Consider the following 27,209-nt stretch of genomic DNA (forward strand, 5'->3'; position numbering starts at 1 on the left):
GGGGGAGGGGATTAAGAGGTGCACACTATTATATATAAAATAAGCTACAGGTATGTTGTACAACACAGGGAATAGAGCCAGTATTTTATAATAACTATAAATGAAGTATTACCTTTAAAAATTGTGAACCACTATATTGTACACCTGTAACTTATATAATATTGTATATCAACTATACTTCAACAAAAAAAAATTTTTTTAAAGACTATCCCATGCCTGAAATTATCATAAACTCCATTTCCATAGCCACTCTTCTAAACTTGGCTAAATTCTACCTATTAGGGAAAAAATCTGTTTACAGTTTTCCTGCTCAAGATACCATATTGGTTTAAAACTGAGGAATGTAAAAGTGAGGCCAGTGGCCACCCAGTCTTACCATGTACGTTTTACATGGCCTTGTGTATATGTCAGTTTCTAGCAATATGATTTTGCAATGAAACAAAGAACTCCCTTGAGGTACTAACAGTGAGTTGACATCTTCTAGATATAACTTTCATCTTCCTTTTCATTTTTATCTTCTATTTCTGATTTATAGCTCCAGCTGTTTGAACTTTTAGAGAAAGAAGCCACTGAGAAATTCATCTATGATCACGTACAGTGTGTAGGTATTTAAGTGTTGAGATAATTCCTTTATGTTGAACTGATCGTACAGGAATCTTCTTCCTTTTATAAAGTGTATTTCTAATGATGCTTGTTAAGAAAAGCAGGTCATTTTGAGGACTAAGAGAGGGCAGAATGAGGGAAAGAGAAACCTGTCTCTCCCTCCCCACAATCTAGAAAGAGGCCAGATCACACACAGGCCCTCTCACAAATGCCTCTTTCTCCTTGGCTAATCAAACCCAGAGAATAATACTATAGAGGGCATATACAATAAGACTGCTTTTATGGGAAGAGAAAATGTTAGAGCAGCCTTGCCTCATCTAAGGGATAAAACACAAAAATGGTAGTCTAAATTGCCAAAACGGCCATTCACATTGGCTCAGAAAAATGACTGCCAGTCTGAAAAAGGTGGCCCCCTCTCACATCTTCTATCAGCACCTTCCACACAATGCCCTCCCCTGCAATGAATCTCCCCCACCTCCTGTGTGGGAAGGACACAAAGTAGGGGATAGGGATGGTGGAAAACGGAAGGTGCTTTTTTTTTTTTTTTTTTTCCTTTTGCGGTACGCAGGCCTCTCACTGTTGTGGCCTCTCCCGTTGCGGAGCACAGGCTCTGGACGCGCAGGCTCAATGGCCATGGCTCACGGGCCCAGCCGCTCCGCGGCATGTGGGATCTTCCCGGACCGGGGCACAAACCCGTGTCCCCTGCATCGGCAGGCGGACTCTCAACCACTGCGCCACCAGGGAAGCCCCAGGAAGGTGCTTTTTTAAGTTTCCTCTGTGGATAAAGAAATGAAAGTTGATTTTCTAAAGAATCAGAACCTTACAATGTAGCAGAGGAAAATTAGAGTAACCCTGAAGCCATATAAATGTGGCTTGTATGGAAAGGGAAAATTTGATTCATGAAACTCACAACCCCATTCCTTTCAAAGGTCATAGGGACAGAAAACTTGGGCATGAGTTCTCAGTCACACACTAGCTACATGGTCTTGCTTAAACTAGTTACCCCAGACCGTCCTCCCCCACCCTCTCTTGGGTCTATGTGGTAGGCAGAAGAATGGTCCCCTGAAAGATGTCCATACCCTACCCCCTAGAACCTGTGAATGTTTCATTACATGGTAAAGAGGAATTAAGCTCGTTAATCAGATGACTCTAAAATAGGGAGATTATCCTGGATTATCCGGGTGGGCCCAGTGTAATCTCAAGGGACTTTAAATGTGGATGAGGAAGGCGTAAGACAGGGGAAGACTGATGTGATGTGAAAAGAGTACCACCCACTGTTGCTGGCATCGAAGGTCAAAGGTGGGGGCCATGAACCAAGGAACGTGGGCAGGGCTGCTAGAAGCTGGAAAGGGCAAAGAAACAGATTCTCCCCTAGAGCCTCCAGAGAGAATGCAGGGCTGCTAACATCTTGATTTTAGGCCAGTAAGACCCATTTCAGCCTTCTAACCTCTAGAACTGTTAAGATAATAAACCTGTATTATTTAAGCTACTAAATGTATGGTAATTTGTTACAGCAGCAATACGAAACTAATGGAAGCTATATGATAGATTTTAAATACCTGACATGAAATGTTAAGCTAGAAGCCTGCTTAGGGACTTTTTGTGGTAGAGGGAGATGTTTAATGGGGCTACATGGAGAGGAACCATGTAAGAAATGACTCTGCCAGCAAACAGAGGCAAACCCTTTCCTCTCTCTCTTCCATCTCTTCAACTCAGACCTGGGAGAGTCTGATTCAATAAGAAAGTCTTTCACATCTGCAAGGGCTTCTTAAGTGTAGCCAGAGTTGAGAATAAGATGATTAGAGCTAGAGCTATACATAGGTTTTCCCCCTCAAGGACAAAGAGTTGATAATGGGGACCTACTGTACAGCACAGAGAACTCAACACTCTGTAATGACCTATATGAGAAAAGAATCTTAAAAAGAGAGTATATATGTATATGTATAACTGATTCACTTTGCTGTAAAGCAGAAACTAACACAACATTGTAACTCAACTCTACTTAATTTTTAAACTAATGTTTAATTAATAAAAATTAATTTAAAAAAAAGACTAAGAGTTGAGCTGGAATAAGTAATGAAAGGAAGCAGAATCAGACTGCATGGTGCAGGTGGGCTTTGCACAAGAGTGGTGTCAAGCGGACCCAAGCTGACCATTACCATAGCCACGCGGGGAAAGGGTTGGCACCATCTCCTGAGTGAGGGGGCACCTTGATGCATAGATACTCCTCTGAAGGGCACTCCCTAACCGGGGCTGCGTGTGTGATCAGCCCCCATCCAGACCTTTACCAAACACCATTCACTATCAAGATGAAGCCGTTCTGTGCCCTGTCTTCAGGCAGAGATCACAAGCTAGAGGTCTGAGGGTTACATGTGGGCAGTAGGCCTATTGTTATTATGGGTTGAATTGCGTCTCCCCTCTCCCCAGAAAAGAGATATGTTTAAGCCCTAACCCCCAGTACCTGTGAATGTGTTCTTATTTGGAAAGAGTTTCTTTGCAGATGTAATCATGTTAAGATCAGGTCATTGCTGGATTAGGGTGGGCCTTAATCCAATGACTGGTATCTTTATAAGGAGAGAGAAATTTGGTCATAGACACCGACGCATGCAGGGAGAATGCCATGTGATAATGAAGGCAGAGACTGTCCCAAACCAAGGACACCAAGGACTGCCAGCAGCCACCAGAAGCTAGGAAGATACAAGGAAGGATCCTCCCCTAAGGCCTTCAGAGAGAGCATGGCCCGCCTCTGACACCTTGATTTCAGACTTCTAGCTTTCAGAACTGTGAAACAATAAATTCCTACTGTTTCAAGCCATTCAAATTTCTGGCCATTTGTAGGGTAGGTCTAGGAAACTAACACATCTATTACATAGGATCTGCAGCATTAGCTCATATGGTGTTGTATTTTTAAAAACTCGACTTGGTGAACTTCAAAAATAATCAGAGGGCTTCCCTGGTGGCGCAGTGGTTGAGAGTCCGCCTGCCGATGCAGGGGACGCGGGTTCATGTCCCGGCCCAGGAGGATCCCACATGCCGCGGAGCGGCTGGGCCCGTGAGCCACGGCCGCTGAGCCTGTGCATCCGGAGCCTGTGCTCTGCAGCGGGAGAGGCCACAACAATGAGAGGCCTGCATACCGCAAAAAAAAAAAAAAAAAAATCAGAAAATTCCACGTAAAAACCTAAATGTTCGGGCATTCCCTGGTGGTCCAGTGGTTAGGGCTCCTCACTTTCGCTGCTGAGGGCACAGGTTCAATCCTCGGTCGGGGAACTAAGGTGAAGCCGCCCCTCAATCTGCACAGAGCAGCAAAAAAAAAAAAAAAAAACACACACAAAAACTAAATGTTTACGTCCTCCCCACTCCCACCCAAAATCAGAAACTCTGACAGCACTAGGCCTGTATTCTAGCATGTCTTCAATCAGCTGGTAAAGGGAGCAGTGACTCCCATTAGACAAGTTGTGATAGACTGAATGATGTTACCTAACTGGTAAAAAGGACTCTGCAGATGTGATTAAGTTCAAGATCTCAGATGGGGAGATTATTCTGAATTTTTCTGATGGGCCCAATGAATCATAAGGTAAGAGAAAGAGGACGGCAGGAGATTCAGAAAAAGGGATGTGATGAGGGAAGCAGAGGAGAAGAGGCTATGTGATGTGGAGTCATGAACCAAGGAATAAGGACAGCTTCTAGAAGCTGGAAAAGGCTAGGAGACATCATAGCCTCCAGAAGGAGCACAGGCCAACCAGTAGTTTGAATGGAGTCCAGTGACACCAGGGCTGGACGTCTAACCTCCAGAACTGTGAGATGATGGATTCCTGTGGTTTTAAGCCAACACGTCTGTGGTCGTCTGTTAAGGCAGCAACAGGAAACTGACACACAAGTGCTGTCCCTTGCCTCGGGCCCCACCTCTCCCCGTTTCCCTCACGTCCTGGCGTACACCCATTTGGGTTCCCATCTGGCTTCTGTGGGCACTGAAATTTCTTCTCCTGCCTGAAGATCCAGCCCCTGCAAGGGCATAGATAGTGAAGGGGACAAATTAATCCACAAAAGGAAAAGTGCATGCATTTTAGCAAAAGGCTTCCTGATATAATGACTTTAAAGAAGAGGCTTTAACCCTGGGCACCTTGAAAGCCAGCCAAGGAGCTTCTTTTCTGCAGGTAGAGTATTGACACAAAGCTAAGGCCAACCAGTGAGAGGCCCTGAATGAGGATGGATTTTATCCTGGAGCTCACAGGGCACCTTTGGAAAGTTCGGAGCAGAAAAGTAACCTGGCCAAGAAAAGAGACAGGGAGAAGTGCATTAGAGAGGGACAGACAGTAATTTTGCTGTGGTTCTAGCATGTTCTAAGAACTACAGTAGGTCCTGTGCATTATTTCATTTAACTTTTGCAACAATCCTAGGAAAAGGGTCTTTTTACCTACATTTGCAGATGAGATTGAAACTTAAAGAAGCTGGAGTTAATATAGTAGAACTGGTTTTGAACTCTGGTTTGTATAACTCCAAAACTATTTCTAGAAAGCTTCTCTGCTCCCCCTGAGTTTAACAGGATGATGAGGAAGGATGCACTGATGGAGGGAGGCTGGATAAGGGCCAGCCAGAGCAGCTCTGAGGAACTGAGCTAGGATAGACGCTGGAAAATGGAGAGGAAGTATACACTATGTCTTAGCCATGATTCGAAGAGAATCACATGATAGAAGTGGAGGAAAGATGGGTTGAAAACCAAGAGAATGATGGTGCCATTGGCACACCTGAAGCAAGGAAAAAGGATGCATCTGAGGGTGGAGGTGACCTAGAGAAGCAGAGAGAGCTCCCATGGTCCTTTCGGCAGCTAGAAAAAATCTCTCAGGTGTAAATCCTTGAATTCATGCCCACAGATACACAGAGATGCACTGTGTTTATGCAAACGTGTTTTTCCTTTGTTTTTCAAATAGTTCAAAGGAGAAGGAAGCCATGGTGTCATCTTGTTTCTTTACAGCCTGATCTTCTCCAGAACATTTGAAAGGTAAATTCTACAAATATTTGCACAGGTATTTCCTATAGCTCTGGGGTCACATAAACAATGCTCTCGTGTTGGAAAATATTTTCATGCCTTATTGGAGACATGAGTGCAATTTTTTTCTAGTGGACACTCTTCTGTTGATTCATCCTTTTCTGTAGTCAGTTTGGCCATATTCGTGGGAGAGTGGATGTCATCAGAAAAGTCTGAATCTACTTTTCTAGCACAGTAGTAGGTTCCTTTTTCTTGTGGTTATAAATATTGGCAGATACCACTCAGGCTTATTTGTACAGTTTTCATAAATGAAAATATTTTATGATTTCTATGTACAATAAAATATATATCCACAAATAGTTATTTTGTCCCTATGAAATGCAAAGCCCTTGGCACTGTGGGAAATACAGTTCTTGGCACTGTGGGAAATACCAATAAAAGAGAATATGGCCCTGACCTCCTTGCAGGTTCCAATTTGGGAAAAACCAGGGGTACACAGAGAGACTGAGCAGTCCCAGGTGGTACTTAACGTGCCAAATGAAGTACAGAGACAATGAATCTTAACGGATTTCAGAGGAGGGAGGGGCCCCAACAGATAAGGTGGCCAAGGAAGGCTTCTGGGAAGAAACAGACTTTCTTCTGGACCCTGAGAAAAGGGTAAGCTTTTGAGAGTCAGAGAGAGAGAAACAGAGGGCCCCCAGAAAGGAAGGATTTCAAGCCTTGAAGCAGTTCCTGAAAACTTGTCTTTTGCATATCATACTTTTATGATCTATATTATTATTTGCTTAACAATATCCTTAAATCAACACGCACTTGGGACTTCCCTGGTGGTCCAGTGGTTACGATTCTGTGCTTCCACTGCAGGGGAGGCACGGTTTCAATCCCTGGTCAGGGAACTAAGACTCTGCATGCTGTGTGGCATGGCCAAAAAAAAAAGAAAAAATTCAAAATCAACACACATTTAGATATCATCCTCTTCTTAAACATTAATATCCTCTAAATCACGTAGTTGCTGTGCTAAAGAAAAAATGTATTAAACACATTACTGTAAATTTTTTTAATGCTCATATCTATACCACCTAACATCATGCCATCATTTAGGAAACACTGCCCTGAATTACATCTGATGCTTGACCCACGTCTTTAGGTCTTATTCACAGAAGTGCTTGACCTTCCAGTCCTGTGAACAGGTTCGTTCAAGAACACATACAGCTCCTACAGCTCAGCATCTCCCTCCAGGCGACAACACGAGCCACTTTCCACCTCGATATTATACTGTCCTGGGTGGAACCCTGACCCCTTGGCCCTGGTGAAACAGTAGAGGCTTCAGCCGAGACATGGGCTTAACTCCCCAGCTGGTGGTTTCCACTTGAGCAGTCTGGTCAACTCTGCCTTGGGCCAGCACTCTCTGGAGGGGTCACGTGTCACCGCCCTAAGTCAAGTGTCCCTTGGCACTCAGCGCAAACAGTTTTGCTACAGAGCCCAGCACCCACACGGAGCCCACACCCAGGGATTCTAACGTGTGAGGTCTGCCGCTTCGTCCTCCTCCCTGACCACTTATCACTGGCTTCCCCCAACGGCATCCAGAGCTTGCCCCGTCACCTCTGCAGCCCCAGTCCTAGAAGCTTTCCCAGTGACAGATGGAAACGTGCCAGGCACATGGGAAGGACAGTGACCAGGCAAGCCCAAGTCACTGCTGCTCTGCGTTGGGGGGGCGGAGGGAGGAGAGGCTGCATGTCCCTGGAGCATCACCGGCCGTGAGTGCTGATGGCTTCTCCCACTCTGCAGGCTTCAGAAGGACCTGGACGTCTCCACCACTCATCTGCTATGACCAAATGCTGGAGGTTTCCTGTGCAGGCGGGTGGGTTGGAAGACTTTGCCTTTTTATTGTAGCATCTCAATTAGGCTTTTTTTTTTTTTTTTTTTTTTTTTTGGCGGTACGTGGGCCTCTCACTGTTGTGGCCTCTCCCGTTGCGGAGTACAGGCTCCGGACGCGCAGGCTCAGCGGTCATGGCTCACGGGCTCAGCCGCTCCGTGGCATGTGGGATCTTCCCAGACCAGGGCACGAACCTGCAGCCCCTACATGGCAGGCGGACTCTCAACCACTGCACCACCAAGGAAGCCCTAGGCCTTTTTTTTTTTTCCTTTCAACTAAGCATATTCTCTCCTTAAGTGAAGAGTGATCAAATTATCTTTGAAAAACTAAGATGCTCCCCTGAGTTTGTTATCAGATTCTATCTTCCCACTTTCCATTACAGTCCTTTCTAGTTTACCTCTGAGAGCCTGCCATCCCTGAGATTCTAGAAACATTAGAAAATATCTTGACAAGACCGCCCAGGAGTCCCTAATAACTGAAAGAAAAGCACTATGAAAACTTCTTAGCTTCATGCAGCTTCAATCACAACTATGGAAACCTAAGTTTAAAAAAAATATGAAGGGAGGAAGGTCCCATGGGGAGTTACGGGGCATGGCTCAAGAAAAAAAAATCAATAAACTCCTGTTTTAACACTACCAAACATTCATGACATACGTTTTCCCAGAATTATATATTGTGGGATTTCATTCTTTTCACTAAAAATGATACATTTTATGATGATTAAAAGAAAAAAGAAATTAAGTCCTTGTGTCATCGCTACCTGAAATGTAAATATTTGTAAAATGTGTCATCTAGGCAGTTCTGAACATGATTTTAACTGGAAGAGCCAGTCCACACGTCTTTAATGGCTATCAGAAAGGAAAGTCTCAGGAAACGTTATGTGGGGTCCTGACCCGCAGTGACGTCGGCTATTTGCAGTGGCATAAGGACACCTCAGAGGATGATAGACTTTCACAGGTGAGTGTGTTCCAATTCTCAACCACACCACCAGAGTGTCACTATCTGGACAAGGCAATTCAAATCGGAGCTTACTTTTTCCTTTACTACTTTCCTGCATGCCTTCCACTTGCACATATAGACACACGTGGAGATTTTTCAGCGACTAAATGGAAATATCCAAGTATACTTGCTTCCTATTTTACTTTATATATTTTTATGTATACAGAGTATAGGTAATACGAGTAATATGCAAATAATTTTTAAACAATACTTGAAATATACAAATAAAGTCTCCTGGCCTCCCCACTCATCAGAAATCAATACTGTCAGCAGAGAATGGTTACCTTCCCAACCGTGTATTATGCAAACATGAATGCATATATTCTATCTATCGCTCAAAGCTTTAAAAAGAATAACTGAAAAAAAAAAAGGGAATCCCACTTACGAAACACCTCTCAAAAAGTTTTCTAGCTCAGGGGATGTACAACCTCTGACAACCAGAAAGTAGACTGTGCTGTTGAAAAGCACAGCCAGAGAATTAAGTAAGATGTGGTTCTGTAAAAACAACCAGGAGAGAGAGTGAGGAAGCAGGTATACCCACCCGAACCACAAATCAAAGATGCTTCTGTGATATTTTCACCAAAATGCCATTACAAAACCCAGGGAAGGCAAGGCAGATTCTATGAAAAGCCAACACTTCCTTGAAGCGGCCCTAACGCTAGCTGGGATGGAATTCAATGTGATGGTGACAACCCCCCCCAGGCTCACCGCCTACCAGCACCAAATGAGGCCCCATTACTCAGAGCCTGTCCTTCACTCTCCTGGTTCCAGCTCAAAATCCCTTTCAACGTACAGGGCTTTACACTTTATAATGTCCTTTTATATCCATAGCTTCATCTGTCTTTCCTCCTACTGTTGGCTCCAGCTACAATGTGTTAATCATGAAATCAGCATCTCACAACACATACAAATCACGTCTGATAGCACTGGGAACGTAGAGTCTGACTTTCGCAGAATTAGTATATTTTGTGTACAAGTGTGTCTTAAAAGTTTACCTAGTATTCCTTGAGTTTGAAATCTAGTCCATCATAGAAAAATGACACCAGAAACTAACATAACGTTGTAAATCAACTATACTTCAATTTAAAAAAAGAAAAAGAAAAAATGAGAAGTGACAGATAAGCTAAAAGCAAAAGAAATGAACCCAATCCCATCACCCAGGGTCAATCCTCTCAGAAATGCTTCCTTCTCTTTCTCGTATAAATATGTTCTATCCTACTCCTCTGAACCCTGCATTTAACACTAACGTCCTTATATGCCAATGAATATATATCTTTCATCACATTTAATGGATACAAAGATTTTCACTGTATGAATGTGAAGACTGTACTTTGAATATGTCCTAGACAGAGAATGGATTTGTTATTATTATAAAGTTCCTAATCGTTTGTTCCAGACAATTTGGGAATTCATCTTAGAATTTGATATATATATATATATATATATATATATATAATGACAAGGAAAACTAAGCCAGAAATAGGGGACTTACAGATTTCATTTTACATATTTTTCTTTTCTTTCAACCATGCATGGTCACTTGAGGTCCATGGTAAAGCATTCTGTACCAATCAGAGCCCAGTAACAGGTCAAGACTCAGTCTGGTAGGATACACTGGGGGCAAATTTCAAGGAGTGAGGGTGCAAAAACCACAACAATTTTAGTGCTTTGCCTACTATTACAAAGCTCTTTCACAATATTATTTCACTGTATCCTCATTTTAAACTACAAAGATTTAAAGTGTTTCTCATAGTTCTGTCATTTAAGTAGGTAATTCAAAAGCTTTGTTATATCTTTGCACCACCTCTGCTGTTATTTGCTTAATATTTTCCTTTAAATCATCTCACTTTTACAATTTGAATCTAACGTTTTCTGCAGCAGTAATACAAACTATGGACTTGATATGCTATTTTTTTCTAATACATATTAAATAAATAAGGAAACGTGTTTTGTTTTAAAGTTCACCCCTTGTGCCCTGACTTCCATGCCACATGCCACCAAGGGGCACGTGCACCATACTTTAGAAACCTGGTGTAAAAGTGAGAAGGTTCCCATAACACGTGGAAAACAGCCCTGTCCTGAGAACCAGGAGACTTGGCTGGAGGCCTTGCCCTGCCACTCACAGGAGTGTGACTTGGGCCAGTCACTTACCTGCTCTGAGCCTGCTTCCTCATCCACAGACTAATGTCCTAACACTTGCCCGGCAACCACATGACTGATGTGAACAGCAAACAAAACCATGAATGCTGAAGCCTGTTTGGAAAGCCTGAATGACCTCTCCACACATAAGGCTTCATAATAGATGATAAGGAATAACAGTAGAGTGTTTTATTCAGCCATGTTCATTCAGCATCTATTGATTGTGAGATTCCGTGTCCAATACAAAGAGGAGTTATACATGGGCCAATACCACGTACATAAACTGAGTGCTATGGGAAGGATAGGCAATAAAAACCAAATAACAGCGATCCTGACACTGGCTGCACATTGAAATCACCTGGAGAGTTTCGTTTTTTCAAGCGACTTTATTTTTTTAAAGCAGCTTTAGGCTCACGGCAAAGTGGAAAGTATTTACAAAGATTTCCATGTATCCCCTGTCCCTACACAGGCATGGCCTCCACATTACCAGTATCCATCACCAGAGTGGTAGATTTGTTACAACTGATGGACCTACACTGACATATCGTTATCATCCAAAGTCCATCGTTTACATTAGGGTTCACTCTTGGTGTTTACATTCTCTGGGTTTGGACAAAGGTACAATGACACGTATCCACAATTATAGCATTATACAGAGTAGTTTCACCACCCTAAAAATCCTCTGTGCCCTGCTGTGCAGCCCTCCGTCCCCCCCAACCCCAGTCACCAATGATCTTTTTACTGCCTTCATAGTTTTGCCTTTTCCAGAAGGTTACCTAGTTGGAATCATAGAGTATGACTCTGTTTATCTGGGCTGGAGAGCACCTGGGCATTGAATTTTTTTTTAAGTCTTCAGGTGATTCTAATGTGCACCCAAGGTTAGAAACCTCTGTTCTGGAACAGGGCTGCTTAACCTCAGCACTACTGATATTTTGGACTAGATAATTCTCTGTGATGGGGGCTGTCCTGCGCATTATGGGATGTTTAGCAGCATCCTGGCTTTTACCCACTATGCCCCCCGCCCAGTGTGACAACGAAAAATGTCTTCAGACATTGCCAAACGTCCCCTGGGGGACAAAATTGCCCTGCCTGAATCACTGCTCTAAAAAACAGAAAAAAAAAAAAATCTTGTTAGACTTAGCTGATTAAATCCATGGCGTGCAGAATTGGAAAACTAGCTATTTCAACTGAAATTACAAGAAAGAGCATCTTCTTTCAATCAGTATCAGAAAGGTTGACAGCTTTCTGTTCCTTTTTACCGTTTGCAAGGCTTTCGGGGCAAGTTTCAAACCTTATCTTAAATTACAATTAAACAGGTGTTTGCTAAATAGCTACTAAGCTGCTCGAACACAAGAAACTATATCGAAGGCTACGCACCCCACCACCACCACCCCTGCCCTTGCTCCAAGAAAGAGAGATTGAGAGAGAGAGTCTCAGAGAGTCAAGAATTCACAGCCGTCCAGTGCTACCATTTTCCATGCATTTCTTTTGATACAAGTCAGCTCTGACCAATAGTGCTATTAAATCATGCTCTAAAGAAAAATACCTGCAGAGCCTAAAATATCTTCCAATAATAAAGTGGATGTTTGCTGGGACCTTAAAGTCAATCAAGAGACCGAGGCCTAAGGTAAAAAAAATAAATAAGAGCTTTCCTGCTGGGAAGAGGGCAAAATGTACCCGAGCTCAGGACCACCGTCCAAAGGCCCGCTCGCAGATTGGAAGTAGGGCAAAGGATGGCGACAGGCCAGGTTAGCTTTTAAATCTACGTAGAAATCACATGTAGGAATCAAAGCTTCCATCTTTTCGAAAAGTGACTAATGTGGCTTTTCGTCCTTTCTTCTTAGAGTCAGTGTTCTCTCCCCAGGGAGACGCCTATGAACCCTACCCGCGGTAAAAATTGCCTGAAATTGTACACTAATGGCTTGAAACCCGGAGGATGTTTATTATGTTGTCTCTAACGTGCGCTTCAAGTTTGGTTTCAGAACAAATGTATTAAAGAGCAAATATAGGCTGGTAGGTAGTATTCTTACTTGAACTACTGAGATATATGACTATATTTGGCAGCCACATGTGTACATATAAGGTTTATTTAATCTGAAGGTGCTTTTTTAGTTTCTATAGCAGCTCATTATATTCCAGGATAAGAGCAATCCACAACTCATCTATTATTATTAAAATAATTTTTACATAGAATGATTTTATGGATATAAGAATTTTATATTTTCTCATCATCCCCGAAGATGGTATTTTTTTAAAGCTCATTTAGTCATTATAGTGCCAACAGCCACTTGTGTAGAGCACGTACTGTGTGCCAGGCTCTCTCTAAGCCACTGGTAATGATATCTTCTTTCATTTCATCCTCACTTCCACTCAAAGGTATAATCAGTGTTAGTTCAAGTACACTGGCTGTTGTTTGGTCATTCATTTTAGAGATGAGAAAATCCAGACTGAGGAAAGTATAGGAAGTTGCCCTAGGCCACCAGCTAGGGAAGTGTCAGAGCCAGGGTTCTGACCCCAGACCCAGCTACATTCCAAGGCCCCTTCAGCCCACTGTGCCACGTTGCCTGTCATGATCATCTTGGCTTGTTTTCTGATAAAGTGGTAAATACAAAATGTCACCTTGGCATTATATCATCAGAAGTACTTTTGTAATCGATCACATCAATGTATTGACATAGATGTAGATCTGTATTACATAATCTATGAGATCAATCACAGGTCCAGTGATGCTGAACTACAACAGTTAGATGGTGGCAAGATCACAGCTCCGTTTTAGAATGCATGACGGTCGTGCTCAACATCTAGAACTTTCTCCACTGACTTCTAGGTTAAAGCAGTGGTGAGTTTGAGTTGCTCATGAACTGCAGGTACTGTTAGCACGCACCCTTTCAAGTATCTGTTACTTCACCTGTGCTTTGTCAGACCACAACTCTCACTTACGTGCTAGAAGGACAAGCTCAGTGGCACTCAGAGACAGACATGCTAACCAGAAGCCCCATCTGACTGCAGTGCATACAGATGTCTAGTATTTCACAACATTTTATCATAGAACTTCTTGCAGAACAACAGTTTGCTCAGAAAAGAACCAGATGTGGGTCTAGGACAATGCTTTAAGCATCACTGGATTGAGGATCTCACAATCACTCCCCTCCCTTTCTGCTCTGAGGCATGGTGACTCTGCACAGGACACGTGAATATGCCAAAAGCATCTAGGTTTAAGCCTTTTATGGGTACTTAGGGACTCCTGCCTAGGGTGGGTGCTCTAAATCAGAAGATTCTATGTAGGCACTGGTAATAGAAACCTAATATAAGAAGGTTTCTGAGTTCAAAAGAAAACCAACGTGCTGCCTGACAGATTCTGCTGTCGAGGTGAAACCCCTCCTGTACCACTGCATCTGTCTTCCCGAAGTGAATCTCTTCTTACTCGGTGACAAAATTGCAGAGATTGCAAAAACACACGTCTTTCAGTCCCAATGTCACAGCCCAGCGGGTGAGATTAAAAAATGAAAAAGGAGCTCTCATTAGATGACATGGCAAGGCCCCCAGAGCCCAACAGACGGCTGGTTCCTGCAGCACACAGCCAGCTCCCCTCAGGACGAGGCACTATTTTGAAGCTTCCCGTCACTTTTCTATTTGAAGGTACAGGTTTGAGTGTGAGGTTCCAATACCTAAGTGAGAACATAAAGCAGTTGGAATCTAACACCATCTGGAAAACCTTAGGAGGTTTACATTACCTTCGCACCTGCCACAGAGAAGAAAAATCAACTCTGGTTTTTAGAAGGGACTGAAGCCATTTATATCTTGCTGGATTTATTCCCCCGGCAGCCCTGGCAGAGCACATCACCACCCGAGTCCTACCCTCTTCCCTTTTTACACTTTCCCTTTAAAGAGACTGACAGGAAGATAGCCAACCCTCAAAGTACCAGATGAAGCTCCACCCACTGTTCTCTACCACTGAGTCACTGAGGTAGTGCCCCGCAAACATGACAACATCCCTGCAAACTCACTGAGAAAATTTACATCAACTCAGGATCCAGGTGGCAGAGATGAGAGTCCAACCATGAGCACACAAATTGTCACCAGGAATCAGCGAAAAAAGCACAACACTTCCAACACCTTTCTCTGGTTCAGATCACCAGCTGGGGGCCTTGGGACTTCAACATCAAGCTCGCTGTGCAAAGGCGTACTGTAAGAGCCATTGTTCTAGACGGCAGCATAGGAAAGCATTACGTGGACGCCATCCTCACCCTCTGGCGCTTAGAATTGTCCCATCCTTCTTCTTATTTTCATAACTTTACATTAAAGGATACATGTTATGGAAGGCTTGACTGCTGCATGTAAGGCTGAACACACTGGGCTTATTACACGATGAGTGAATTTAAGGAGAAAGGTATTTTATTTATAGCACCACTGTATCACAATTTAATTTCCTTCTTACCATGGCAACATGAGGCAACACGCACAAATTCTGCATTGGTGGAATCTCACCAATAAAACATATTTAGAATCCTCCTTTGGGGGAGCTTGGCTGATAAATTGTGTCTACCCCAAAGCAATACAAATTCTTTTTTTTTTAATTTAATTTTATTTATTTTTTTATACAGCAGTTTCTTATTAGTCATCCATTTTATACACATCAGTGTATACATGTCAATCCCAAACTCCCAATTCATCACACCACCACCCCACCCCTCTGCCACTTTCCCCGCTTGGTGTCCATACGTTTGTTCTCTACATCTGTGTCTCTATTTTTGCCCTGCAAACCGGTTCATCTGTACCATTTTTCTAGGTTCCACATATATGCATTAATATACGATATTTGTTTTTCTCTTTCTGACTTACTTCACTCTGTATGACAGTCTCTAGATCCATCCACGTCTCTACAAATGACCCAATTTCGTTCCTTTCTATGGCTGAGTAATATTCCATTGTATATATGGACCACATCTTCTTTAACCATTCGTCTTTTGGTGGGCATTTAGGCTGCTTCCATGACCTGGCTATTGTAAATAGTGCTGCAATGAACATTGGAGTGCATGTGTCTTTTTGAATTATGGTTTGCTCTGGGTATATGCCCAGTAGTGGGATTGCTGGGTCATATGGTAAATCTATTTTTAGTTTTTTTTTTTTTTCTTTCCCGTACGTGAGCCTCTCACTGTTGTGGCCTCTCCTGTTGTGGAGCACAGGCTCCGGACGCACAGACTTAGCGGCCATGGCTCACGGGTCCAGCCGCTCCGCTGCATGTGGGATCTTCCCGGACCGAGGCATGAACCCGTGTCCCCTGCATTGGCAAGCGGACTCTCAACCACTGCGCCACCAGGAAAGCCCTATTTTTAGTTTTTTAAGGAGCCTCCATACTGTTCTCCATAGTGGCTGTATCAATTTACATTTCCACCAACAGTGCAAGAGGGTTACCTTTTCTCCAAACTCTCTCGAGCATTTGTTGCTTGTAGATTTTCTGATGATGCCCATTCTAACTGGTGTGAGGTGATACCGCATTGTAGTTTTGATGTGTATTTCTCTAAAAATTAGTGATGTTGAGCAGCTTTTCATGTGCCTCTTGGGCATCTGTATGTCTTCGTTGGAGAAATGTCTATTTAGGTCTTCTGCCAATTTTTTGATTGGGTTGTTTGTTTTTTTAATATTGAGCTGCATGAGCTGCTTGTAAATTTTGGAGATTAATCCTTTGTCCGTTGATTCGTTTGCAAATATTTTCTCCCATTCTGAGGGTTGTCTTTTTGTCTTGTTTGTAGTTTCCTTTGCTTTGTAAAGGCTTTTAAGTTTCATTAGGTCCCATTTGTTTATTTTTGTTTTTATTTCCATTACTCTAGGAGGTGGATCAAAAAAGATCTTGCTGTGATTTATGTCAGAGAGTGTCCTTCCTATGTTTTCCTCTAAGAGTTTTATAGTGTCCGGTCTTATATTTAGGTCTCTAATCTATTTTGAGTTTATTTTTGTGTATGGTGTTAGGGAGTGTTCTAATTTCATTCTTTTATGTGTAGCTGTCCAGTTTTCCCAGCACCACTTATTGAAGAGACTGTCTTTTCTCCATTGTATGCCCTTACCTCCTTTGTCATAGATTAGTTGATCATAGGTGCATGGGTTTGTCTCTGGGCTTTCTATCCTGTTCCATTGATCTATATTTCTGTTTTTGTGCCAGTACCATACTGTCTTCATTACTGTAGCTTTGTAGTATAGTCTGAAGTCAGGGAGTCTGATTCCTCCAGCTTCGATTTTTTTTCCCTCAAGACTGCTTCGCCGATTCGGGGTCTTTGGTGCCTCCAAACAAATTTTAAGATTTTTTGTTCTACTTCTGTAAAAAATGCCATTGGTAATTTGATAGGGATTGCACTGATTCTGTAGATTGGTCTGGGTAGTATAGTCACTTTCACAATATTGATTCTTCTAATCTAAGAACATGGTATATCTCTCCATCTGTTGGTATCATCTTTAATTTCTTTCATCAGTGTCTTATAGTTTTCTGCATACAGGTCTTTTGTCTCCTTAGGTAGGTTTATTCCTAGGTATTTTATTCTTTTTGTTGCAGTGGTAAATGGGAGTGTTTCCTTAATTTCTCTTTCAGGTTTTTCATCATTAGTGTATAGGAATGCAAGAGATTTCTGTGCATTAACTTTGTATCCTGCAACTTTACCAAATTCGTTGATTAGCTCTAGTAGTTTTCTGGTGGCATCTTTAGGATTCTCTATGTATAGTATCATGTCATCTGAAAACAGTGACAGTTTTACTTCTTCTTTTCCAATGTGTATTCCTTTTATTTCTTTTTCTTCTCTGATTGCAATGGCTAGGACTTCCAAAACTATGCTGAATAATAATGGCGAGAGTGGACATCCTTGTCTTGTTCCTGATCTTAGAGGAAATGTTTTCAGTTTTTCACCATTGAGAATGATGTTTGCTGTGGCTTTGTCGTATATGGCCTTTATTATGTTGAGGTAGGTTCCCTCTATGCCCACTTTCTGGAGAGTTTTTATCATAAATGGGTGTTGAATTTTGTCAGAAGCTTTTTCTGCACCTATTGAGATGATTGTATGGTTTTTATTCTTCAGTTTGTTAATGTGGTGTATCACATTGATTGATTTGCATATATTGAAGAATCCTTGCATCCCTGGGATAAATCCCACTTGAACATGGTGTATGATCCTTTTAATGTGTTGTTGAATTCTGTTTGCTAGTATTTTGTTGAGATTTTTGCATCTGTATTCATGAGTGATACTGGTCTGTAATATTCTTTTTTTCTGTAGTATCTTTGTCTGGTTTTGGTATCAGGGTGATGGTGGCCTCATAGAATGAGTTTGGGAGTGTTCCTTCCTCTGCAATTTTTTGGAAGAGTTTGAGAAGGATGGGTGTTAGCTCTTCTCTAAATGTTTGATAGAATTCACCTGTGAAGCCATCTGGTCCTGGACTTTTGTTTGTTGGAAGATTTTTAATCAATTTCAATATCAGTGCTTGTGATTGGTCTGTTCATATTTTCTGTTTCTTCCTGGTTCAGTCTTGGAAGGCTATACCTTTCTAAGAATTTGTCCATTTCTTCCAGGTTGTTCATTTTATTGGCATAGAGTTGTTTGTAGTAGTCTCTTAGGATGCTTTGTATTTCTGCTGTGTCAGTTGTTACTTCTCCTTTTTCATTTCTAATTTTATTGATTTGAGTCCTCTCCCTCTTTTTCTTGATGAGTCTGGCTAATGGTTTATCAATTTTTTTTATCTTCTCAAAGAACCAGCTTTTAGTTTTATTGATCTTTGCTACTGTTTTCTTTGTTTCTATTTCATTTATTTCTCCTCTGATATTTATGATTTCTTTCCTTCTACTAACTTTGGGTTTTGTTTGTTCTTCTTTCTCTAGTTACTTTAGGTGTAAGGTTAGATTATTTATTTGAGATTTTTCTTGTTTCTTGAGGTAGGCTTGTATAGCTATAAACTTCCCTCTTAGAACTGCTTTTGCTGCATCCCATAGGTTTTGGATCATCGTGTTTTCCTTGTCATTTGTCTCTAGGTATTTTTTGATTTCCTCTTTGCTTTCTTCAGTGGTCTCTTGGTTATTTAGTAGCATATTATTTAGCTTCCATGCATTTGTGCTTTTTACATTTTTTTCCCTGTAATTGATTTCTAATCTCATAGCGTTGTGGTCAGAAAGGATGCTTGATATGATTTCAATTTTCTTAAATTTACCGGGGCTTGATTTGTGTCCCGAGATGTGAACTATCCTAGAGAATGTTCTGTGTACACTTGAGAAGAAAGTGTAATCTGCTGTTTTTGGATGGAATGTCCTATAAATATCAATTAAATCTATCTGGTCTATTGTGTCATTTAAAACTTGTGTTTCCTTATTAATTTTCTGTTTGGATGATCTGTCCATTGGTGTAAATGAGGTGTTAAAGTCCCCCACTATTATTGTGTTACTGTCGATTTCCTCTTTTAGAGCTGTTAGCAGTTGCCTTACGTATTGAGGTGCCTCCTATGTTGGGTGCATACATATTTATAATTGTATCTTCTTCTTGGATTGATTCCTTAATCATTATTTAGTGTCCTCCCTTGTCTCTTGTAACATTCTTTATTTTAATGTCTATTTTAGCTGGTACGAGTATTGTTACTCCAGCTTTCTTTTGATTTCCATTTGCATGGAATATCTTTTTCCATCCCCTCACTTTCAGTCTGTATGTGTCCCTAGGTCTGAAATGGGTCTCTTGTAGACAGCATATATATGGGTCTTGTTTTTGTATCCATTCAGTGAGCCTGTGCCTTTGGTTGGAGCATTTATCCCACTCACGTTTAAGGTAATTATTGATATATAAGTTCCTATTACCATTTTCTTAATTGTTATGGGTGTTTTTTTGTAGGTCCTTTTCTTCTCGTGCGTTTCCCACTTACAGAAGTTCCTTTAACATTTGTTGTAGAGCTGATTTGGTGGTGCTGAATTCTCTTAGCTTTTGCTTGTCTGTAAATCTTTTGATTTCTCCATCGAATCTGAATGAGACCCTTGCCAGGTAGAGTAATCTTGGTTGTAGGTTCTTCCCTTTCATCACTTTAAGTATATCATGCCACTCCCTTCTGGCTTGTAGAGTTTCTGCCTAGAAATCAGTTGTTAACCTTATGGGAGTTCCCTTGTATGTTATTTTTTGTTTTTCCCTTATTGCTTTCAATAATTATTCTTTGTCTTTAATTTTTGTCAATTTGATTACTATGTTTCTTGGTGTGTTTCTCCTTGGGTTTATCCTGCCTGGGACTCTCTGCACTTCCTGGACTTGGGTGGCTATTTCCTTTCCCATGTTAGGGAAGTTTTCAACTATAATCTCTTCAAATATTTTCTGGGGTCCTTTCTCTCTCTCTTCTCCTTCTGGGACCCCTATAATGCAAATGTTGTTGTGTTTAATGTTGTCCCAGAGGTCTCTTAGGCTGTCTTCATTTCTTTTCATTCTTTTTTCTTTATTCTGTTCTGCAGCAGTGGAGTCCACCATTCTGTCTTCCAGGTCACTTACCCGTTCTTCTGCCTCAGTTATTCTGCTATTGATTCCTTATAGTGTATTTTTCATTTCAGTTATTGTATTGTTTATCTCTGTTTGTTTGTTTGTTCTTTAATTCTTCCAGGTGTTTGTTCTTTAATTCTTCTAGGTCTTTGTTAAACATTTCTTGCATCTTCTTGATCTTTGCCTCCATTCTTTTTCCGAGGTTCTGGATCACCTTCACTATCATTATTCTGAATTCTTTTCCTGGAAAGTTGCCTATCTCCACTTCATTTAGCTGTCCTTCTGGGGTTTTATCTTGTTCCTTCATCTGGAACATAGCCCTCTGCCTTTTCATCTTGTCTATCTTTCTGTGAATGTGGTTTTTGTTCCACAGGCTGCAGGATTGTAGTTCTTCTTTCTTCTGCTGTCTTCTCTCTGGTGATGAGGCTATCTAAGAGGCTTGTACAAGCTTCCTGATGGGTGGGGCTCAGTTCCCTCCCTGTTGGTTGTTTGGTCTGAGGCAACCCAACACTGGAGCCTACCTGGCTCTTTGGTGGGGCTAATGGCAGACTCTGGGAGGGCTCATGCCAAGGAGTACTTCCCAGAACTGCTGCTGCCAGTGTCCTTGCCCCATGGTGAGCCACAGCCACCCCCCGCCTCTACAGGAGACCCTCCAACACTAGCAGGTAGGTCTGGTTCAGTCTCCTGTGGGGTCACTGCTCCTTCCCCTGGGTCCCGATGCACACACTACTTTGTGTGTGCCCTCCAAGAGTGGAGTCTCTGTTTCCCCCAGTCCTGTCAAAGTCCTGCAATCAAATCCCACTAGCCTTCCAAGTTTGATTCTCTAGGAATTCCTCTGCCCATTGCCAGACCCCCAGGTTGGGACGTCTGACGTGGGGCTCAGAACCTTCACTCATGTGGGTGGACTTCTGTGGTATAAGTGTTCTCCAGTCTGTGAGTCACCCATCCATCAGTTATGGGATTTGATTTTATTGTGATTGCGCCCCTCCTACCATCTCACTGTGGCTTCTCCTTTGTCTTTGGATGTGGGGTATCTTTTTGTTGAGTTCCAGTGTCTTCCTGTCGATGACTGTTCAGCATTCAGTTGTGATTCCCGTGCTCTCGCAAGGGGGAGTGAGCACACGTCCTTCTACTCCGCCATCTTGAACTCGCAATACAAATTCTTAACAGAAGATTCCAGTCAAACAGATTACATGGTGCTCAGAGGAATGAAAGGGGCATGATATTTGGCTGGGTTCCATTGGGAGGTGCTCAGTTTTGGTTTTGTGGGACTCCCTTTAAACCAGGTATGTTCTCAGCTGTAATCCGAAGGCTCACCCCTCAGAGTTAAAACCCAAAGTGCTGTGACAGACATTTTCCTCTTGACCAGAATCTCTCAAGGCAAGCGGGACTCTGCCTGTTTAGCGTGGGGTCTCTGGGTGATCACTTTGGGTGTTGGAGATTGTCACATTTATTACTACTTCATTTTCCTCCTACTTTAATAAAATCTTGAGTAGCTTTGAGTTCAGGAAAGAAAACCATTGCATTGTTGCATAAAATCACAACAGTGTGGTGTCAGCCCTTTGCAGAGTATGAATCTGAGTGCCTGTTGAATTTTGCCTACATTACAAGGATTCCATGAAACAATATCATATATGCCTACAGTCTATTACATCCACCCACACATAATTTACAGGAAATTTCGTTTGTTTAAAATCAGCCAGAACATCGACCTGAAGTTCAAATGGAGTGGCTTTTGATTACAAACAGCCCTCAGTTTCCTAATTGGTTGATCCATGTGTTCCAACCTTAACAATCCCAAGTCATATGGATCATATTTTGATTACACATAACCTTAGCACAGGAGGCACCATCGCAAGAAGGCCTGGGAAAGAAAGAGCTTATTTTATAACTATGAATGGCGACAGTGTTCTTTGGAACTTGGGGGCGGCTCCTGGAACTTAAACACATGGGGCTGCTTCAACGGCACATCCTCTGTGTTTTATTTCCGACGTAGCCAGTGGGCGACTTGCCCCACGTTTGGTGTGTGAGAGGCTCATGTTATACTCAGCCCAGAGGGGCCAGTGCTGGTGTGGTACCACCTGCACCCACTATGAGCATATCCAGACTGGGGTGCTGGATTTGCACCCCTTTTTCCAACTGTCAACTAAAACTGAGGTCATTTCTTTTGAACACAGTAATATAACTTTTCTCCAGTAGCTGAAGAGAAAAGCTTAAAGACAAAAGCACCTCTGATTCACCCACTCACCCACAACTGAAGAATTTAAACTCTAGAAAAAGGAAGAGATTTGAATAGAGCTATTGAGAAATCAGAATGTCAAGTTATTAGCCTTTAGTACTTGGGTTTACAAAACACGTGACCATTTTCTGAAAGCTGGATTTCCCACACAAAAGAATTTGCTCCTGAGCACACAGGACAACTTGAAGGACTGAGAAGAAAAGAAACAGAACTGAATCCTTTTGTCATGGGAAGACGTGCCGGGGCTGAGGGTCCAGAGCGCTCCCTGGCATCGTGGGAAAATGATGGGGGTTTCCATGTAGCTCATGTTTATCTCTTTAAGTAGAAAAAAAAAATTTTTTTAACATTAATGAGTTTCATTGGCATTTAAAAAAACGTGCTTCCCTGCCTCTTCAAACAATAGGGGAGATACCATTAAGAAAAATACACTATAATATCGAGATACCCTCAGGGGCTACTGCAGTGTGCAGGACCCTTTGTTACAGCACCTCCCAGAGTGGTGCTTTTGTGAATCTAATGCACTAACTTGAAAATTCAAGGCTGAATTGACAGTTGCCTGGAAAAACCAGATAACAAGCTGATTAAATCAGTGAACTTAAAATTATAGGTAATATTAAACTGGTACACTCAGCTCCAAGTACCTCTTCACAATTGATCTACACGTTAACACGCAGATATAGGTATATCTGTGTGAGTGAGGGTGTGTGTGTTCCCCTTATTTCCCAGAAGTTTTTTTTTGTATTCAAAATATTCACTACTTCCATATTCTAAATAGTCTCTTTTTCCTATATTCTAAATGGTTAGTGCTGCCTGAATGACCACCTGCTGAATGAAATACTGTCCTACCTTGGGAACGGGGGTAAATACACTAGTCAACAACAAAGACCACTTGACGTTCTCTTGTTTCACCCCTACATTTCTATTTCAGTTTATCTATTTATTCTCCACCTCACTTCCAAACTGAACTGAGATGGTTCCACCTCCTCCGTGAGCCCATCCCCAAAATGTTTTAAAATACAATCCATGCAGAGAAAAACTGCAGCGTCACCACCACACCATTCATAAATGCAAATTCATTCATGATGAAGCTTTCGTTTGAAATCTTCCTTCACACACTGCACCCTGCACAGCTCCCAGCGCAACGCCGAGCCTCCAAGCTGCTTTTTGATCCTGATGCCATATCAGCATCTTTCACAATGTGGCCAAATCTCTACGTTCATCTGCATTCCCCTCTCCCCTTGCAGGTGGGCAGCATGCTGAAGACTCCCAAGTTACCTATTTGGCTGTGCAACATCAACGGAAATTACAGCGTCCTTTTTAGCACAGACAGGCAGCTGTTATCAGACTGGAAAGTGGAGCGCCTCTTTGATCTGTACTTCTACAGTGGCCAGCCCGCACAGAACAAGCCTGCGCACCTTACCGTAGGTGAGCATTCCAGATCCCAAGCGCCCTGACCTTTAACGCGCTCAGAGAGATGCGGCTACTGCCCGTTCACAGCTCATGCTAGCTCTACAGGAAGATGTAGAAGTGTGATCTCTGAGATGAAACCTAGGCATCAATCCCATGGGCCTAACCTAAGCATTGTAACGTGGAAATTCTAAACCTGCTTTAAATAAGGGCAGGGGGTCCGGAAGTAGCACAGAGGAACCAACAACTTTTAGGTAAGAGAAAAAACAAAAGGTTGAGAGTCAGATTTCCAAAAAAGTCTTCCCTGGGGTCTTCTATCTGTGAGCACAAGGCATGTAATGCCCAAGGAAAGAACTAGAAAAAGAAAGGGATGGGGCAGGGGGGTTCCAACTGGTCTATTCTATCCCAAGAACAAACATCAGATGATCAATCATCCTGGGACATAGTAACGAAACTGAGAGGGCATTTGTGTTCAGATTAGTTCAAAAAGCATTTTGGAGGCCTACTAACAGCCAGCCACTAGGAAAGCAACGATAATGAAGGTACAGTCCCAGCAAACCTTAGAGGTTCTGCTCCAAGGGCGACCACACAATCCACTTCAACTCCCACCATATTTTTTTAAACACATGAGGAAAAACGACTAATCTTAAGATGTCTTTAAACATTGGCCTTTTGGACAAGGGAAAAACCATGATGAGACTGGGATCTGTATCTGGTACCTCGGCACCATAGGCGGAGCCTTGCTGATTTGATGTCTGACTCTTTGCATTCAGTATCACAGGTCTGGTGTTAAGCAACTTGTCATTATTATGACTAAATTTGGAAAAGTATCTTAGTGACTGCTTTATCTGTGTGACTCCTAATTCTTTTTCTCTACTTATGAGAAATATCTATATAGATATATAGATATACATGAGCCCGTTTCATTTAGTGGGACATTGACAATACATTCCTTAAAATATATTATTGTTTCTACTTTACTCTCTTCTTTGAGGAAAGCATCGTTTTTTGTTTTTGTTTTTATTAGCTCACATGCATGGCAAACATTCTGTTCCGGGTGCTGTGTTGAAAACTTTACATACATTATCCCATTAAATTCTCCCAACAGTCGTCTGAGGTAGATACTATGATATTTATTTTACATAGAGGAAACTGAAGTGGCCAAAAAATGATGTCTAACTGAGTAAATGAGGCTGAGAGATGTTAAGTACCCTCTCAAATGTCATTTGAAACCAACCTGGGCCTGGAACTCAGTTCTTGGCTACTCATGAGAATACTTTGCCCTTCAGCCCCAAATGCAAAGGTACTCTTAGAAGCACTGAGAAGTCGTAAGCTCTGTTTTTTCTTGTTTTTCCTGACAACATCTGGTGACCTACACCTGGCTCTATGTGTCCCATCTGGTGCTGGACCATGCCATTCCATGTCATCAATATTCCGTTTCCAAACTCTACAACAAACCAGGTTATCATGGTCGTGTTTTGTATGGGGCGCATCTAAATACCATCATCTACTAGAATCCCCTCTGCTTACCCAGTTCTAGGAACACAGCTTCCTGAGCCCAACTCCTGCCCACCCATCCTACCTTCCTTCCTTCCTGGCTTCCTCCAAAACCGTATACTATACGTAGGCTGGGGTCTGAATGCTGGCTGTTTCCCCCCTCAGATACTCATTCCCATCACTGGGAAAGAGTCCGACATGAAGATGAACACAGGCCAGGAAGACGGTTTTCTCCAGTGGAGGCAGCAATCAGAACCAGGTGGAGAGAGGCCACTGTCAACTGGAATGGAACCGTTCCCCTTTACTAAAGAGAAAGCCAGGATGTGCAATGAAGTCTGAAGTGTCAGCACCACTGAGATACAAAGCCTAATTGGGGGAGAGACCATTTCACATCTACATTCCTCATTCCGAAGCCCCACCAAACCCCGCCCCCCGTGAGCAGTCTGTTCTTTCTTTGGTCCTCCATGAACTGTCTGCAGTTGCTATATCAGTGCTGTAGGAGACGTGCAGGCCACTTCCTGCAGCATCTGGAAGGTGTGTTCTCTATACTCATCTAGACTGGTGCCCTCATTTTTATTCAAAAGAGAAACTGAGGTCTCTTTCCTTCACGTTCTCTCCAAATTCCTCTCTTCTCGGTGTGATTCTCCCCGGGGATTAGGGAAGCAGGGAGCTAGCTTTCATTTGGGGATGAAGTTATCAGTAATACATCATCAGATTTTTAGTTATGGCAAGAACTCAAGCTTTCTCAAAGATTTCCTGGTATGAAAGCATTCCCTTCCAAGGTTACATTTTGAGTGCCCACATTAGCAAGTTCTTGTCATTAAAATAGTAAATGGGCTTGAAGTGGGGTCTATTCCTGGTAGGCTGGCTATTACAACTGGCTGGGAGTTCAAGCCATCAAGGAGAGCACACAGAAGGAGAGATTCTTTCTATCAGTGCTATGTGTGCTTCGTTTCTTTATAAGCTGGATATAAATACATAGACAGACAAACAGATAAACTGAAAAAGAAGTCTGATTCCTAGACAAAATAAAATTAGATACAAAAGTAAAATGTCTTCTTATGTCACTGTTCAAGGGGGAAAACCATTCTTTTTAGAATATGATCTTTCCCTGTCCTGTTGAATGCTTACACTTTTTCTGTAGAAATACACAGAGCAAGACACATATTCTTTCTAAAAGAAGCACATGGGGACCATCTAGACCTTTTTCCTACCCACCTCACTGGTCTACCGACTCATAGAATTAGGGCTTTGTAGTCATGAGCCAAAGGTTCGTTTGCAAAGAACAACTTGTCTGCACCCGTTGTCCAAATTAATTTGTTAAGTGCATTTTCTTTTGGCTCAAAGAATAATGTTTCAACTTGAGAAGCATATAGAAAATGAAACTTCAAGGTGAATAATGAATTATGTCAAAAGAAAAAGGCAAATATGGCTTGGATTGCCGATTACAGTATCCTTATCATGGATGCTTTCATTCGGGATTTTGAATACATTGGACAAGTGAGTGGATCCCTACAGACCCTCAGCATACTGCTTAGTCTTAGCAATATTGTGCTTTTCCTGAGGTGCGAGCCTGTTTTTGTTTTACGGACACTGCCTTATTTCTAACCAAATCTCCCTTTTGGTGTGTACTGCTGGAAAGCTTAGAGCCTAATGAGAACCACAGCAAGTGCATCGGTCAGAAACCTCCCAGCCACAAGTAAGAGAGCTCACTAAAATTGTCTCACACAGCAAGGACATTCTTTTCTAACAAAATGGTCCAGATAGGGGCCCATGACTCTCTTAGATCAACCACGGTGCATCCTCCAGGACTGAGCACAGGATACTCGATATCAGAACATAATCAGGACTCTGTAGAAGGAAGAAGGGCAGGACAACCTGTTGTGCAGACAACCAGCAGTGTTGCCTTGCAGTATATTAGTCCTTACAAAAGGCATTTTTTAATTGGCCTCATTTCTGAATCTATTTTCTATCCTACCCTAT

At 42.2% G+C, this 27,209-nt stretch overlaps 1 protein-coding gene across 1 annotated transcript in view; it reads left to right on the top strand.

Moving 5' to 3' along the window:
• The window catches only part of MINDY4B (MINDY family member 4B), a 39,323-nt gene extending 13,789 nt beyond the window's left edge, over nt 1–25,534 (top strand). The window contains 6 exon segments of the mRNA XM_060149496.1: nt 536–601; nt 5,532–5,602; nt 7,379–7,451; nt 8,262–8,423; nt 23,567–23,747; nt 25,392–25,534. Coding sequence (XP_060005479.1) covers nt 536–601; nt 5,532–5,602; nt 7,379–7,451; nt 8,262–8,423; nt 23,567–23,747; nt 25,392–25,534 — 696 coding nt within the window.
• Nucleotides 25,535–27,209: the final 1,675 nt, after the last annotated feature.

The sequence above is a fragment of the Lagenorhynchus albirostris genome, chromosome 5 (assembly GCF_949774975.1).
Source record: "Lagenorhynchus albirostris chromosome 5, mLagAlb1.1, whole genome shotgun sequence".
In the NCBI taxonomy this organism is placed as follows: domain Eukaryota; kingdom Metazoa; phylum Chordata; class Mammalia; order Artiodactyla; family Delphinidae; genus Lagenorhynchus; species Lagenorhynchus albirostris.